The sequence below is a fragment of the Eptesicus fuscus genome, chromosome 1, assembly GCF_027574615.1.
Source record: "Eptesicus fuscus isolate TK198812 chromosome 1, DD_ASM_mEF_20220401, whole genome shotgun sequence".
Lineage (NCBI taxonomy): Eukaryota > Metazoa > Chordata > Mammalia > Chiroptera > Vespertilionidae > Eptesicus > Eptesicus fuscus.
Genome location: NC_072473.1, coordinates 90165246 through 90180793, shown reverse-complemented (window position 1 = coordinate 90180793; position 15548 = coordinate 90165246). Strand labels below are relative to the sequence as shown.

The window sequence follows — 15548 nt, the reverse complement described above, 5'->3', positions numbered from 1 at the left end:
TCCACAGGTTTCACATCCACAGATTTAACCTATCCAGGATCAAAAACAGTATTTTCAACCCAAGGTTGATAATCCATGCATGTAGAGGTCCAATGCAATGTTCTACGCTATCTTATATAAGGGACTTGTGCATCCCAGATTTTGGTATCTGTGGGGGGCCCTGGAACCAATCCTCCATGGATAACTGTACTATCTGGTCCTTGAAAGAAATAGTTTACCAACCATTACCCTAGATTATTTCTAGGCTCCTTTTCTGATTTTATGTTTTATGGTTCTACAACCCTTGGAAATGAAATGGAAAGAAGAAAAACAGAAACAAGAGTAACAATGGCCATTTAGCTACCTCAGGTTGAGCAACTGGGGATGGACTAGGCAAGTAAAAACCATCCAGTCATAGAAAGCCTATGGAGGGATAAGTTGGGAAACAGTGCTTAAAACATCCAAATTAGTCTAAACAAATTATTTAACCCCAATACTCCTAATAGAATGGCTGAAATAAGAAATACTGACAATTCCAAGTACTGACAAGGATCCAGGATAACTGAATCTTTTATACATTGTTGGTGGAAACGTAAAATAGTATAGCCACTATGAAAAACAGTCTGAATGTTTCTTATAAAGCAAAACATATGCTTATTGCGTGACTCAGAAATCCCAACCCCTAGTGTCTAACCAAGAGAAATATGTCCACACAAAGACCTCTACAAAAATGTTTATAGCAGCTTTATTAATAAAAGCTAAAAACTGAAGACAACCCCAAATGTCCTTGAATAAGAGAATGGTTAAATAAATTGTGATACAGCCATATCGTGGAATACTGTTCAGTAATAAAAAGAAATAAGCTATGGACATAGGGGTGCATATATCCTTTCTGAGTACTACAATTTGTAATACTTTAAACAATAAAATAAAATTTAAAAGAAGAAATAAACTATTGCTACACATCACAACGTGGATGTCTCTTAAATGCATTACGCTAATTAAAAAGGCAGACTTGAAAACTATGTACTGCATGATTCCATTTATATCACATTCTGAAAAAGGTAAAATTTTTGGGCAGAAAACAGATTAGTGATTGCAAGAGCATAGGGTCAGGGACTGAGGATTGACTGCAAAGGGGCAAAAGGGAACTTCTGGGGGGATGATGGAAATGTCCTATATCTTGATTAGAGTAGTGGTTATAAAACTTTATATATTTCCTAAAACTCTTCCAACTATAAACTTCAAAAAAGTAAGTTTTATTGTATGCAAATCACATCAACAATCTGATTTTTTTTAAAATGAGAAATACACAGATTTCTAATAAAAATCTGAAAAAATTACATAACCTTGAAATAATGGCTTATTTAATAAATGGCACTAAGACAACTGGCTAAGCATTTGAAAAATAAAGCTAAATCCTACCTCACAGCCTACATGGATAAATTCCCTGTGGATTCAAGACTAAAATATAAAAAAACAAAATCAAGTAAGCAATAGAAGAATATATTGGAAAACAATTATATAAATCTGAGGTAGGAAAGGAATTTCTACACATAAAAAATAAAGGAAGATTTGATTGCATAAAAAAGGAAAAAATTTGTACATCATTAATGACAAAAGCAGACACAGATGACAAGCCAAAGGATTAATATCTTATATATAAAAAATGCTTTACAAATCACCAAAGAAAAGATGAATATTTCAGGGAAAATGGACAATGAACAAGAATTGTACAAAGGAATCAATTCAAGCTAAAGAACATGAAAAAATATAAAAGTGGAAATGTAAAATTAAAAAAAGATGCCTTTTCCTCAGCTATCAAATTGGCAAGACCTTTAAAAAATTATATTTAGGCAAAAGCATGGCAAAGCAACCATTCAGACATACTACTGGTAGGTATATAAACTGGTACAACCTAGTTGTAACCTATACTTCTTGTGAAAAGTTTAAATGTGTGTATTCTAGTTCCCTCATTTCTTTACTATAAAGGAATCACTCCCTACATATGTAACCCGAGTGTCTAATAGCATATATTCTATATTTTTATACATCAGTAAAATAGATCCACCTTCTTTAATCTCTGCATAATATTTCATTACATGAATGCACCATAATGCATCTAAACAGTATCCTTAAAAGATAATTAACCTGTATATCCTCTCTGGATGACAATTTGTCAATATCAATCAAAGGGTTTGAAGGTATATAATCTTCCTTGATCCAGCAATCTTACTTTTAACAATATATTCCAAGAATGTAATAAAATATATATGTTAATATTAGCTGTGAAATGATGCCTATAATAATGAAATTTAGAATTCATCTTAATGCCCAATAATGAAGACTTGGTTAAGTACATTATAATATATTTACACAATGGAATGCTATTTAGCCATTAAAGAGTATAATATAGAACCAGGGTTGGCAAACTTTTCCTGTAAATGACAAGATAATAAATATTTTCAGATTTGAAGGCCATATAGTCTCTGTCCCAGTAACTCAACTCTGCTGTCATAGCATGAATGCAGTCATAGATAACATATAAATGAATAGGCGTGACTGTGTTCCAACAAAACTTTATTTATAGACACTGAAATTTTCAATTTCATATCATTTTCAAGTGTCATGATAGGATTCTTCTTTAGATTTTTTCTCAAATGTTTAAAAGTATAAATAGCATTCTTAGTTCGCAGATTGTACACAAATAAGTTGCAGGCAGCATTTGGCCTGAGGTGTATCATTTAGAGAGAAATCCTTGAGTAAAAGTGGTGGTTGGCAGCAGGGTGTGTGTGTGTGTGTTTTTTTTTTAATTTTTTCATTGATTTCAGATACAGGAAGTGAGAAGGAGAAAGATAGAAACATCAATGATGAGAGAGGATCATTGAACGGCTGTCTTCTGCACGTCCCACCCTGGGGAATGTGCCCTAACTGGGAATTGAACCATGACCTCCTGGCTCATGATTCATTGCTCAACCGCTGAGTCACTCCAGCCAAGCAGCAGGGTTTTTTAATCTCTCTAAATGCCACCATAAAAACCACAAGTTAAAAAGTTAAGTAGGAAAGCAAAACCAAAATCCATGGACATAATCTACAACAAAATGAGATGAAAATTATTCCCCCGTGAACCATGAAATATGAGTAGATGGGGACAAATTAGAGATAGCTACAAGAGAGAAATGGTATCAGTTATGGAAGCATCTGCAGCAAGAATCAGCAGGGCACCTGATAGATGTGAGAACTGTGAAATAACTCACTCAAACCTCAGCAAGCTAATTTATGAACAACTAAGACTGACAGGGATCTGCACCTTTAAGGAGTGACTGAGTCCAAGGAGTCCATGGTACCGCCAGGAGCTGCATGGGCCCCATGAACTTTCAAAGCCATCTAAAGCCCCCTTTAAGGGCAAAGTCCCATTCTGAGAAGAAACTAGTGGGAATAGACTCCACATTGGCCAGGAAAGGGACAAGAGACAAAATAGAAAATCCAGACAAAAGTAGAAGAGGCAGAAAGGAATTAGCTATAATTTTGAACAATTCTTAAAAATAATAGAAGATTGCCCGGAGAGCATGGCTCAGTGGTTGAGCATCAACCTATGAACCAGGAGGTCATAATTCGATTCCTGGTCAGGGCATATGCCCAGATTGCAGGCTCGATCCCCAGTGTGGGGCGTGAAGGAGGCAGCCGATCAATGATTCTTATCACTGATGTTTCTATCTCTCTCTCCCTCTCCCTTCTCTGAAATCACTAAAAATATATTTAAAAAAAAACAATAAAAGATGGAACTCTATAGCCATACAATTAGAAAACACACACACCACTGTCCTAAATCAAGCCTCCTAAAACTTCAGGGAAATTAATTTCATGTAAAAATAAGCAACAGAATAATATCCTTACAGAGTTAAAACGTGTCAGAAAGATATATCCACAAAAAATAATGAAAATCTAATGTTTCAAAACTACCTAAAACATAATAAGAAAAAGTTATATGATATGAAAACATGTATATAGTATGGAAGAATATAAAAATTCAGAGTAAGAACTCAGACATGACATGATAAAATGCAGGAAAGAACAGTAAAATAATATTTCAGAAATGAAGACTAGGGTAGAAGGAACACAGGAGCAAATAAACACAACAGATAATATCTTAAAACAAACAGAAGATAAAAAGAAGGACGTAAAAAAAAATAAATGAAGGTGCCCTGGCCAGGATGGCTCAGATGGTTGGAGCATTATCCCACATACCAGAGATTGCAGGTTTGATTCCTGGTCAGGGCACATGCTTAGGTTGTTAGTTCGGTCCCCAGTTGGGGCACCTAGGAGAACCTGGTCAGGGCGCATATGAGAGGCAACTTATCAATGTTTCTCTCTCTCTCTAAAATAAAATAAAATATAACCTCAGGTGAGGATTAAAAAAAAAGAAAGGGAGTTGATAAAAATTATTCAAAAGGATGTGGCAAATATCCAAGATGGGCAAAGAAATCAAGGGAACAAAATAACTAGTCTATAAGTAAAGAAATTTTTACTGAAATTTAAAAAATCTGAAACTACATACTGAAAGGGCATACCATATACCTTGAAAAATTAACCCAAAATGACCAACAACATAGAGTCATATTCTGGTAAAATTATTGGACTTTGAAGAAAAAAATCTTTTGACAAAGATTTTGTTTTTTTAGGCAAAAAACACCAAGTGTTTTAATACAGAAAGAAAATTAGGAGAAACCAAGATGGCGGCATAGGTTAAACACCTAACCTACAGCCTGGCACAATAATTTCAAAAATACAACTAAAAGTCAAAACGGACATCATCCAGAACCACAGGAAAGCTGGCTGACTGAAATACCCACAACTAGAAGGAAAGAGAAAACCACAAGGAAAATCAGAGGAGCAGTAAAAGCCTGAGGTATGGAGACACGGGCGGAGACACGAGCACGCACGCATGCGGGGAGGACGGAGCCGGAGAGGAAGGGGTGGCTGACGGCCTGGCCGGCGTTCTCTAGCAGGAAGGAGATAAAAGCTCCAGATTGTGCTGAACCCCAGCTCCGACTGCACTGAACCCCAGTTCCGAGCAAAACCCTGGGAAGCCAGGCTCATGCTGGGGGAATCAGGGCTGTGGGGCAGAAACACAGAGGAGCAGCGAAAGGCAGAGCTCTGGAGGCGCGCACGTGAATGCGCGCAGAGGACAGACTGTTGCCTGTACCGCTGAATTGCCCTGGCGGGGAGGAGACAGGGGCTCTGGACAGTGCTGAACCCCAGTTCCGACTGCACTGAACCCCAGTACCGGGCAAGACCCTGGGAAGCCAGGCCCATACTGGGGGAATCTGGGCTGTAAGCCGGAAATGCAGAGAAGCGGCGAAAGGCAGAGCACCGGTGGCACACACGGGAATGCACACAGAGGATGGTCTGTTGACTGTGCCGCTGAGTTGCCCTGGTGGGAAGGAGACAAAAGCGCCAGACTGCGCTGAGCCCCAGTTCCGACTACACTGAAACCCAGTTCCGGGCGAGAATCTGGGAATCCAGATTCATTGGGGGAGAGACTAGACTGTTTGGCAGCGGGCGAAACTCCAGGGCGCTTTTCTCTCAGAGGTGTTTGCAGGGAGTACAGAGGGACACTGAGACACAGGAACCTCATAGGGCGGGGCTGACGGGAAGCCAAGGCTGTAGGCTCCACCCTGAAACTCCGCCCCATCCAAGCTGAGCACAGAGGCTTTTACAATTTTGCAAGTCTAGTTGAATAAGGCTGTCTCCCGGCATAGACACAGCTGATCCTCACAGCCAATTGGACTGGAGGTCAAATCCTCCCAGTGTACCAACAGCAATCAAGGCTTAACAACACCAAGACTTTGCACTCAGCCCACAAAGGGGGGTATCAAGAGCGACCACCTAGGGAGATTGGGGAAGCTGAGCTATAGGGAGGCAGCCAAAAGGTGAAGACACCGAAGCAGGTCATGAATAGAAGGGATGAAGGAAAGTAAACTAATGGACGACACAGTGTTCAGAACCACATTTATAAGGTTACTTAAGAATCTTCGGGAGGACCAAGATGGAGGCATAGGGCAGAGGCCTGATTGTTGCCTACCACAACAATTTTGAAACTACAACTGGAAAACAGAGCAGACACCATCCAGAACAATGGCCGGAGGAATGGCTGAGAAGGAATTGACCGATGGGAGTTGGGATCGGGAAGATGAGGCCCTGCTGGGTCCCGGATCCAGGTGCGCTTGCCCGGCGACTGGTCACAGCTGCAGACCCGAGTGCCGCCGCAGCGACCTCGGACCAGCCTGCCGCCGAGCACCAGGTGCACCGGAGCTTCGCCGAGCCCGCCACCCAGCGAGTTCTGCAGCAGCCACCCCGGAGCTTTGAGAAAATGGTCAAAGGAATTGCTGAGAGGGAATTGACCGACAGGAATTGGGATCAAGAAGACGAAACCCCGCTGGGTCCTGGGTCTGGGTGAGGCCGCGCCCCTGGGTCCGGGCGAGGCCATGCGCCCCTGGGTCTGGGTGAGGCCACGTGCCCCTGGATCCTACTGAGGCCGCGTGCCCCTGGGTCCGGGTGTAGCTGGATCCCGGGTCCGGGTGAGGCCGTGCACCCCTGGATCCGGGTGAGGCTGGGTCCTGGGTCTGGGTGAGGCCACGCGCCCCCAGGTTCAGGCGAGGCCGTGCGCCCCTGGGTCCGGGTGAAGCTGGATTCCGGGTCCGGGTGAGACCACGTGCCCCTGGGTCCAGGCGAGAGCAAACCAGAGGGAGTCGGACCTGCATTACCACCCAGAGCTGAAAAGTCAGTGCCGACATGTGCACATAAGGAACTGGTGGACATTGAAATTGGGTCTCAAAAGAACTGTTGGTCCAGAAAGAAACTCACTACAGACTGATTCATTTCCCTGTCAGCATAACTATTATTGCTCGTCTCACATTCGGTTCTTATAAGTATATTTCTAGTAACACATGATCTCACTCATCTAGAGGAAATGATGAACAACATAGACTGATGAACAAGAACAGACCCAGAAACAAGGAGGCATCGATCGGACTGTCAGGCCTCAGAGGGAGGGTAGGGGAGGGTCGGGGTAAAGGGGAGAGATCAACCAAAGGACTTGTGTGCATGCATACGAGCCTAACCAATGGTTAAGGACAACAGGGGGGTGGGGGCATCCGTGGGGAGGGGTGGGGGATGGGAATGGGGGGATGAGGACAAATATGTGACACCTTAATCAACAAAGAAATTAAAAAAAAAATAAAAAAATATATATATAAAATAAAAAAATAAAAAAAATAATTAATTAATAATTAAAAAAAAACATTGCAGCTTCAAAAAGAACTGTGGGGCCATTTGAGGTGGCTGATAATCCAACCCCTTACTTTAAAAATTGATAATTAAAGGGAAAGAATTAAACATGTATCCTGCCTTTCGAGCAGCACCTGAATTTCAGAACAACCAAAGAGTCCAGTTGATGACTGAAAGCAGTGCTTTATAGAAATGTGCCATCTTACAAATGTAGATTAAATAACCGATGAGGAATATCATTATTTCACAACCCTAATGAAATTAGCGATTCAAGCAAGGTAAAAAGCATTAGCTGAAGAGTTGACGGGGTGCAAACATACCACCACACAGACTATCTTCAGGTGGCATGGGGAGGGCGGAAAGATAAGTGTAGATGGCAGGAGGGGACATGTTGTTATCATCTTAAATACAGTGGTCAATCTTAGCCTCACTAACAGTGGGACAACTGGATATTAATTATCTGCCTCTTGACAATTAGGACAGTTGGAAAATTTTAAAATATGGACTGAATATTAGATGATATTAAGAAATAAATAATGCTTAGCCCTAGCTTGTTTGGCTCAGTGGATAGAGCATCAGTCTGTGGACTGAAGGGTCCCAGGTTCGATTCCGATCAAGGGCACATGCCTGGGTTACAGGCTCGATCCCCATTAGGGGGTGTGTAGGTGACAGCTAATCAATGATTTTCTCTCATCGTTGATTTTTCTCTCTCTCTCTCCCTCTCCCTTCCTCTCTGAAATCAATAAAAAATATATATTAATAAAAGAAAGAATTCTTAAAGTGTGATCATGCTCTTTTCACCATCTTATATAATAAAAGGCTAATATGCAAACTTACTGAATAGTGGAATGACTGGTCGCTATGATGTCCCCTGGTGGTCAGTGCACTCACACAGGGGGAGCGCCCCTCAGCCAGAAGCTGGGCTCACAGCTGGCGAGTGCAGCAGCAGCCTCCGTGGCAGCGCTAAGGATGTCCTACTGCCAGCTTAGGCCCACTCCCTGCAGGGACATCCCCTTAGGGCTCCCGGACTGTGAGAGGGTGCAGGCTGGGCTGAGAGGACCCCCTCCCCCACCCCACCCCGAGTGCACGAATTTCGTGCATGGGGCCTCTAGTACAGGATAATATTCTTAGTTTTTAAAGATATATACTGTGGTTTTAAAAAATCAGCAATATTTTGAAGTCAACTCCCAAGTTAAAAAGCTGCTTTCCAATTAGGAATGCAAAACTGGCACAATACTGAAAACATCATTGGTTTCCAAGAAGTAGGGGAAGAATGGATAATTTTTTATGGATGAAAAAGATGCAAAGGAGAAGCAATCAATCCCCTGTGTGCATCCCCACAATATGGCCAGCAGCCCAATTAGTCACAGAGAAAAGACAAACAGCAATGAACAGGAAGAAATGCTGTTGGCCAAAATGTTACTACAGTGATGAACAAAACATTATCAAAACACTAGACCCTTAAGGAAAACGACACAGATTTAATTTATTTGTGGCCACACCTAAATGACTTTTTTAAAAAAATAAATTAACATCAGCAATGTTAGTGTTTTAAAAAAATATATTTTTATTGATTTCAGAGAGAAAGGGAGAGGGAGAGATAGAAACATTGATTGGTTGCCTCCTGCACGCCCCCTACTGGGGATGGAGCCTGCAACCCAGCCATGTGCCCTTATTGGAATTAAACCCAGGACCCTTTAGTCCACAAGCCAATGCTCTATCCACTGAGCCAAACCAGCTAGGGCCTAAATGACTTTTTTTTAAAGAACTATTGATGGTGTAGTATGGAAGAAAAAACATATTTAGAAAGGGCATGGGATATTTCTTTGGATTATGAGTCAGTAATTTAGGTTATAATGGCTTCTCATTCAGGTTCTGCAATTATCTATGTACTAATCCTTGAGAAATTTCTCTGTAGCCTCCAATGTCCCCATCTCTCAAGTGAAGGGGGTAGGACTAGAATCTAGAGTTTTAGAATTTTATAATTAAAGAAATATAATTAACCATGTAAACATCTAACTCATTAGGTGAATCTAGGGCCACATTCATTCTAGAATTCAATGATTCTGGAAATAAAAGATTAGTATTTCTGTTAGATATGCAGTTCACTTTGGGAAGATTACTGCCATTTTAAGAAAGAAGATTGTTCATTTGGTTAAAAAGGAAACATGAAAATTTGTTCTATTACCCTATCCCCAGTCTGGCATTTTTATTAATTTTAAAGACGGATTTTATTTAATGGTCTGCAACCATCACAAACAAAACAACATCATATACTTTAAGTGGTCCATCTTGTCAGTGCATCCACTTCACTAAATTACAGCATTATCTGACTCATTGGGTCAACATATTATCCTCTAGACAGCAAATTGAAAAAACAAACAAACAATTTTCCCATTTCTGAGAAAGATAATTGATCTGATTTTGTTGTCAATGTTATTATCATTCATTCTACCACCCAGGCTTGAGATCTTGAAATTATTTTTTACTCTCTCCCGCCTTTCATCACCCACACAGAGTCATCAAGTCTAATGAGTTTCCTTTAATGTCTCTTGCATCAATTTCCTCTGCTACCACTCTGGTTCAAGTCCCTATTATCTCTCAGACCTGGATGACCACAATACTCTCTGTTGCCTTACTAACTTATATAGGGTTTCTTTTTATCATAAAAGCAATACATGTTCATTATAGGCAATTTGGAAATTTCAGAAAGGTAAAGAGAATGATATTATCCACAATAACTTTGCCAGAGTTGATCATTTTGACCCATTTCTAACCACTCATTGTTTTATGTATATATTCATTCATTTTTTAAAATTAGGATTCTAATACACTATACATTTATAATATGTTTCTTTTATATCATAAATATTTTACTATGACATTAAATGCTTTGAAAGCCTAACTTCTAAAAACTAATTTCAATTGCTGATGTTTTATTCGTTTCTAATTTTTCATGTTAGAAACAAATGCTGCATTGACACTCCTTGGCCATTGCTGGATTATTTCCTTAAAATAGATTCTTAAAAGTATAATTACAAGATCAAAGATTCTTGTTACAATTTACCAAGTTGTTCTCCAGAAGGAATATATACTATTTTACAGGATCCCCAGAAGTGCGTTAAAAGTCCAGATCCCCACCCTCTTGTTTAACACTGGTTATTATCACTTTTTAGAAATTTATTAGGCTGGAAATTTATATCTCATCTATGCTTTGGTTGGCATGACTTATGTGTATTAGTGAGTCCAAACATGTTTTAACAGATATTGGGCATTTGTGTTATGGCACTTTAACTGGTCTTCATTCTGATAACAGGGGTAGCAAACTCAAATGCCTTTTAGGGGTTTGGCATGTTAGGTCATCGTGTGAAACCACAGTGGGAATTAGGAATGGTAGGGCCCAAGATAAATTGGAGAGTGTGTACCCTGCTTAAGATCCCAAATTGAAAAAAATTATATACATCACGCTGGCCAAACAAAACATCTATGGGGCAAATTTAGGACTAGGTTCCCAGTTTGCTAACATGCTAGTGCCTCTCCTCTTTAATCCATTCCCTCCTGACTATTGTCAGAATGGCATTCCTAATACCTTCCCATATAAGGCCAGCCATAATGTGACTCCACATCTTTTTCTCAGAACTCCCCTATCACAACCTTCTACTTCTATCATAGAGAACTCTTTGAAGAGGGTGATGTTCTTGAGGACAAGCATTCTATCTTACAAGAGGCAATGCAGCACAGTGGAAAGAGAGAACTCTGAAATGAGATAGTCCTGGGTCAAATCCCACCTAACCTTTACCTACTAGCTGTGCGACCTCAGTAAAGTTACTTAACCTTGCTGAGGCTCCATTTCGTCATCTGTAAAATGGTACTAACAGCACCTACACCACAGGGTGGTTATGAGCATTCAATAAGGAAATGTAAGCAAAGCACGTAGTACACTACCTGGCACATAATAAATGGTAACAGTGATTTTCAAAGTCTAGTACACAGACTATCTTTCCATGATAGGAATCATCTGTGGGCTCCTATCAAATATACAAACTCCTGGGCCCCATCCCAGACCTGCTGAATCAGAATTTTATAGAGCTAGGGCCCAGGATTCTATGCTGTTACTAGTTCTAGTTGATTGGGACTCGACTAAAGTTGAAGAATCACTGGTTGACATATTCACCTCAATTACAGTGTACAATCTCCTTCTCAGGTAGCTGACTCTGGACCTAACTGCCTAGTGGTGCTCTATCCCCCAGGGTCTGGCAGAGTTACCCACCGTCTATGACTATGACTTGGTGGAAAAGTGATCCAAATGAATTGTCCTCGGCTAGCATGTCAGTCTCCCTGCCCTTCCTTCCCTAGCCACATATCTTAGCTGCCACTGTGAATCACTCATTATTACAAAAATTGTTTGGGGCTAAAGATAAATGCAAAGTATTATCAAAGAATTATGAAAATATTATCACTAATACTTACTAAGCATCTATAATGTGCCATACACACTAAGTGGCCTTTATGTATTAAATTAATTTAATCCACATAACAATGCCATGAGGCAGGTGGTATCATTACCTCCTGTTTATAAATGGGAAAACCGAGGCATAGAGAGGTTAAGAAAGTTACCTAAGGTCAAGTAGACGGTAAATGCCACAGCAGAGATTTGAATCCAGACAATATGACTCCAGAGCATAGGCTATTATCTACTATGCTGAACTGCTTCCCCAAATTAACTGCTTTATCCCTGATATTACTGATTTAAGATACACATGATAATATAATATTGATATTTCTTTCATTTAATGTCTTCATTATTTTATTTGGGTGAATGGATTTATCAGAGGAACTTCAAACCCCTTTGATCCCATAAGGTCTTATGTTTTTTAGCCACAAATGATAACATGAGAGTTTGCAGCAAACTAACTATAACAGTTGGGTTGTTTGCTTTATTTCCATGCAGAGGCCAGCTTTCCAGACAACAGCACGAGCAAAATCTATTTTAATTGTGTACCCTATTTTTCTATTTCCACAAATCAAGCTGTAAAAATTATCCAGGAGTCAGAGCCTTGCCTATTAGGCTAGTTTCATAACAAAGGCTCTTCCCGCTGCAGGTTTGGATAAAATATGTCCCCTACCCCAGAAAGAGAATGAAGCCAAGTGATATGAGACAGAGTGTTCTGGGGACTTCTTAAATGCTATGTGTGGACTGAGATACATTTTTAATCAGCTCTTCATTAATATTTTAGACAAAATGTAATTTCAAATAACCAGTTTTGAAATGTAATTCTGGCCCAGCTGGAGTGGCTCACTGGTTGAGCATTGACCCATGAACCAAGAGGTTGCTGGTTTGATTCCCAGTCAGGGCATATGCCCAGGTTTCGAACTTGGTCCCCAGTGGGAGGCGTGCAGGAGGCAGCCAATCGATGATGTTTCTTTCTAATCGATGCTTCTATCTCTCTATCCCTTTCCCTTCCTCTCTTTCTAAATAGCAATAAAAATATTTTTTAAAAAGAAATGTAATTCTGACACATGCCACAACATGGATGAACCTTGAAAACATGCTAAGTGGAAGAAGCCAGGCACAAAAGGGCACATAATGAAGGATTCTGCTTATATGAGGTACCTAGAATAGGCAAATTCAGAAACACAGAAAGTAGAATAGAGGTTACCAGGAGCTGGGGGGAATGGGAAGTTATGGTTTAATGAGCAAAGTTTCTGTTTGGGATGATGAAAAAGTTCTGGAAATAGTGATGATGGTTGTACAACATTATAAATGTACTTAATGACATTGAACTGTACACTTAAAAATGGTGAAAATGGTAAATTTTATTATATATAATATGTGTGTGTGTGTGTGTGTGTGTGTGTGTGTGTGTATACAAATTTTAAAACAAATCCCACAGCCTCCAAAAGAAACCCAAAAAAAACAATTTTGAATCTCATGGAGTCAGAGCTTACCAGGGTGTCATCATTTTGGTCTCCAAACATTTCTTTAAAAATCTTGCCAGGATCAGGGATTGGAGGGAATATAATGATCTTGAGCCTTTAAGAAAACAGAGACATTTTTTACCAAATCTTTCTTTCTTTCTTTCTTTCTTTTTCTTTTCTTTCTTTCTTTCTTTTTCTTTCGACATTTTTTTTATTGAGGTATTATATGTGTACATATCTTACCATTGCCCCCCCACCCCACACCCATACATGCCCTCACACCCCAGAGTTTTGCATCCATTGTTTATGCTTATATGCATGCATACAAGTCCTTCGTTTGATTTCTTATCTCCCCCACCTCTCCCTAACTTTCCCCCTGTAATTTGAAAGTCTGTTTGATGCTTTACTGTCTCTGTATCTATCTTTTTGTTCACCAGTTTATAATGTTCTTTATTATCCACCCCATGGGAACATCATACTTAAATACAGCATATTAAAAGAAGGCTTGGACAGCCTGGCCGGTGTGGCTCAGTGGTTAAGCATCGACGCATGAATCAGGAGATCATGGTTCGATCCCCATCAGGGTACATGCCCGGGTTGCGTGCTCAGTCCCCAGTAGGGGGCATGCAGGAGGCAGCCGATCCATGATTCTCTCTCATCGTTGATGTTTCTATCTCTCTCTCCTTTTCCCTTCCTCTTTCTGAAATCAGTAAAAACATTTTTTTTTAAAAAAAGGAAGAAGAAGGCTTGGACTGAAGACATGGTATGCAAATGATCTATAGTGATAGAGCAGTTGTGAAGAAATTTCTAAAACAAGCTGAGAAATCAATGTCCAAATAGGATCAAGTATTGGTGGAGTAAGGGGACTTTCAGGATAGGCAGACTTACTCGTACCCTACCATTTAAAAAATTTTACAACTTTATTGTGATATACTTGACAAATAATTGTATATATTTGAGGTGTATGTACAATGCGATGCTTTAATATATGTGTACATTGTGAAATGAGCACCACAATCAATCTAATTAACATTCATCATCTCACATGATTTGATACCCTATCATTTAATAATAATAATGCTTTAGTTATCATAGATCAGATGGGAGCTTGCTATTAATAATTTTGGAAAACATAATATCGTATTCCTAAAACAGGGTAAATTACTCTTTTTTTTACTTCTCTGCTCTATTTTTACATAGAGATGGTGGATTACCTCATCTCTGAGGTCTCTCCACATTGGTGTGCCCCAGGGTACAGCCTTTTGTCCTCTTTATCTCCCTCACTTTATGAGCACTTTCTTTACATCTTAGTGCTTTAAATCCATTCACATGCCAAGGACTCCCAAAATTCTATCTCCAGCCCAGACCTCTCTTAAACTCCAGATTCATGTATACAACTACCTATTTAACATCTCTACTTGGATATCTAGTAGGCATCTCAAACTTATGTTCAAAACTGAAGTTCTCACCTTTACATTAAAGCCAGCTCTCCTCACAAATTTCTCTGTCACGTACAGAGTAAATGGCTTCAGCGTTCACTTAGTTGGCTAAAGCCAAAAATCTTAAGAGTTATGTTTGAATTTTCAATTTCTCCCACATCTCCACTGAGAAGCATCCATCAGCTAGTGCTATCAATTCTATCTTCAAAATATATCTCACATCAGACCAGTTCTTACTACTTCCATTGCCAAAACCTAGCCTAGGCTACCCTCACCTTTCTCTTCAAACCCTGTAGTATCTTCTAATCTGCTGCTTCCATGCTTGCCCATTCTTCACTCAGCAACTATAATGATCTTTTGTGACAGTAAATCAGATCACATCCCTCCCCTGCTTAAAACTCTCCAATGTTTCCCCCTTATGCTTAAGATAAAATCTAATTTCTTGCCATGGCCTACATGATCTAGCCCTGCTACCTCTCCAGCCTCATCTCCTGTCACTCTCTCCCTTGCACACTCTACTCCAATAAGACACACAAAGCTCATCCTAGCCTTGGAGCCTTTGCACTTACTATTCCCTTGGCCTGGAATACTCTTTCTCTGAATATCTAGCCTTTCTCCACACCACCCCCATAACTTTACTACTTGCTATGTGAAGTCATAGTATTTATGATTTGTTATCTATCTATCATCTATCTATCTATCTATATCTATATCTTCTCTCTCTCTCTCTCTCTCTCTCTCTCTCTCTCTCTCTATATATATATATATATATATATATATATATATATATATATAATTTAATTTGTTTTATATATACAGGGTATCCCCCCAAACCCCCCAAAATGTATACATACTTTACCAGCTGATAGCTCATGTTTGAAAATGAAATGTATTTTAATAAACACTGCCTTTATAATTGTT

The 15548-nt window shown here is 39.7% G+C and overlaps 1 protein-coding gene across 3 annotated transcripts in view; it reads right to left on the bottom strand.

Moving 5' to 3' along the window:
* The window catches only part of IL13RA1 (interleukin 13 receptor subunit alpha 1), a 76209-nt gene that overhangs the window by 3490 nt on the left and 57171 nt on the right, over positions 1-15548 (bottom strand). For 2 of the 3 annotated variants that reach the window (XM_054724980.1, XM_054725024.1), the window contains exon 10: positions 13219-13303. In XM_054724980.1, the coding sequence (XP_054580955.1) occupies positions 13219-13303 (85 nt within the window). Of the gene's footprint in view, positions 1-1404; positions 1444-13218; positions 13304-15548 lie in introns of all 3 variants that reach the window. The other variant, XM_054725068.1, reaches the window with a different exon arrangement.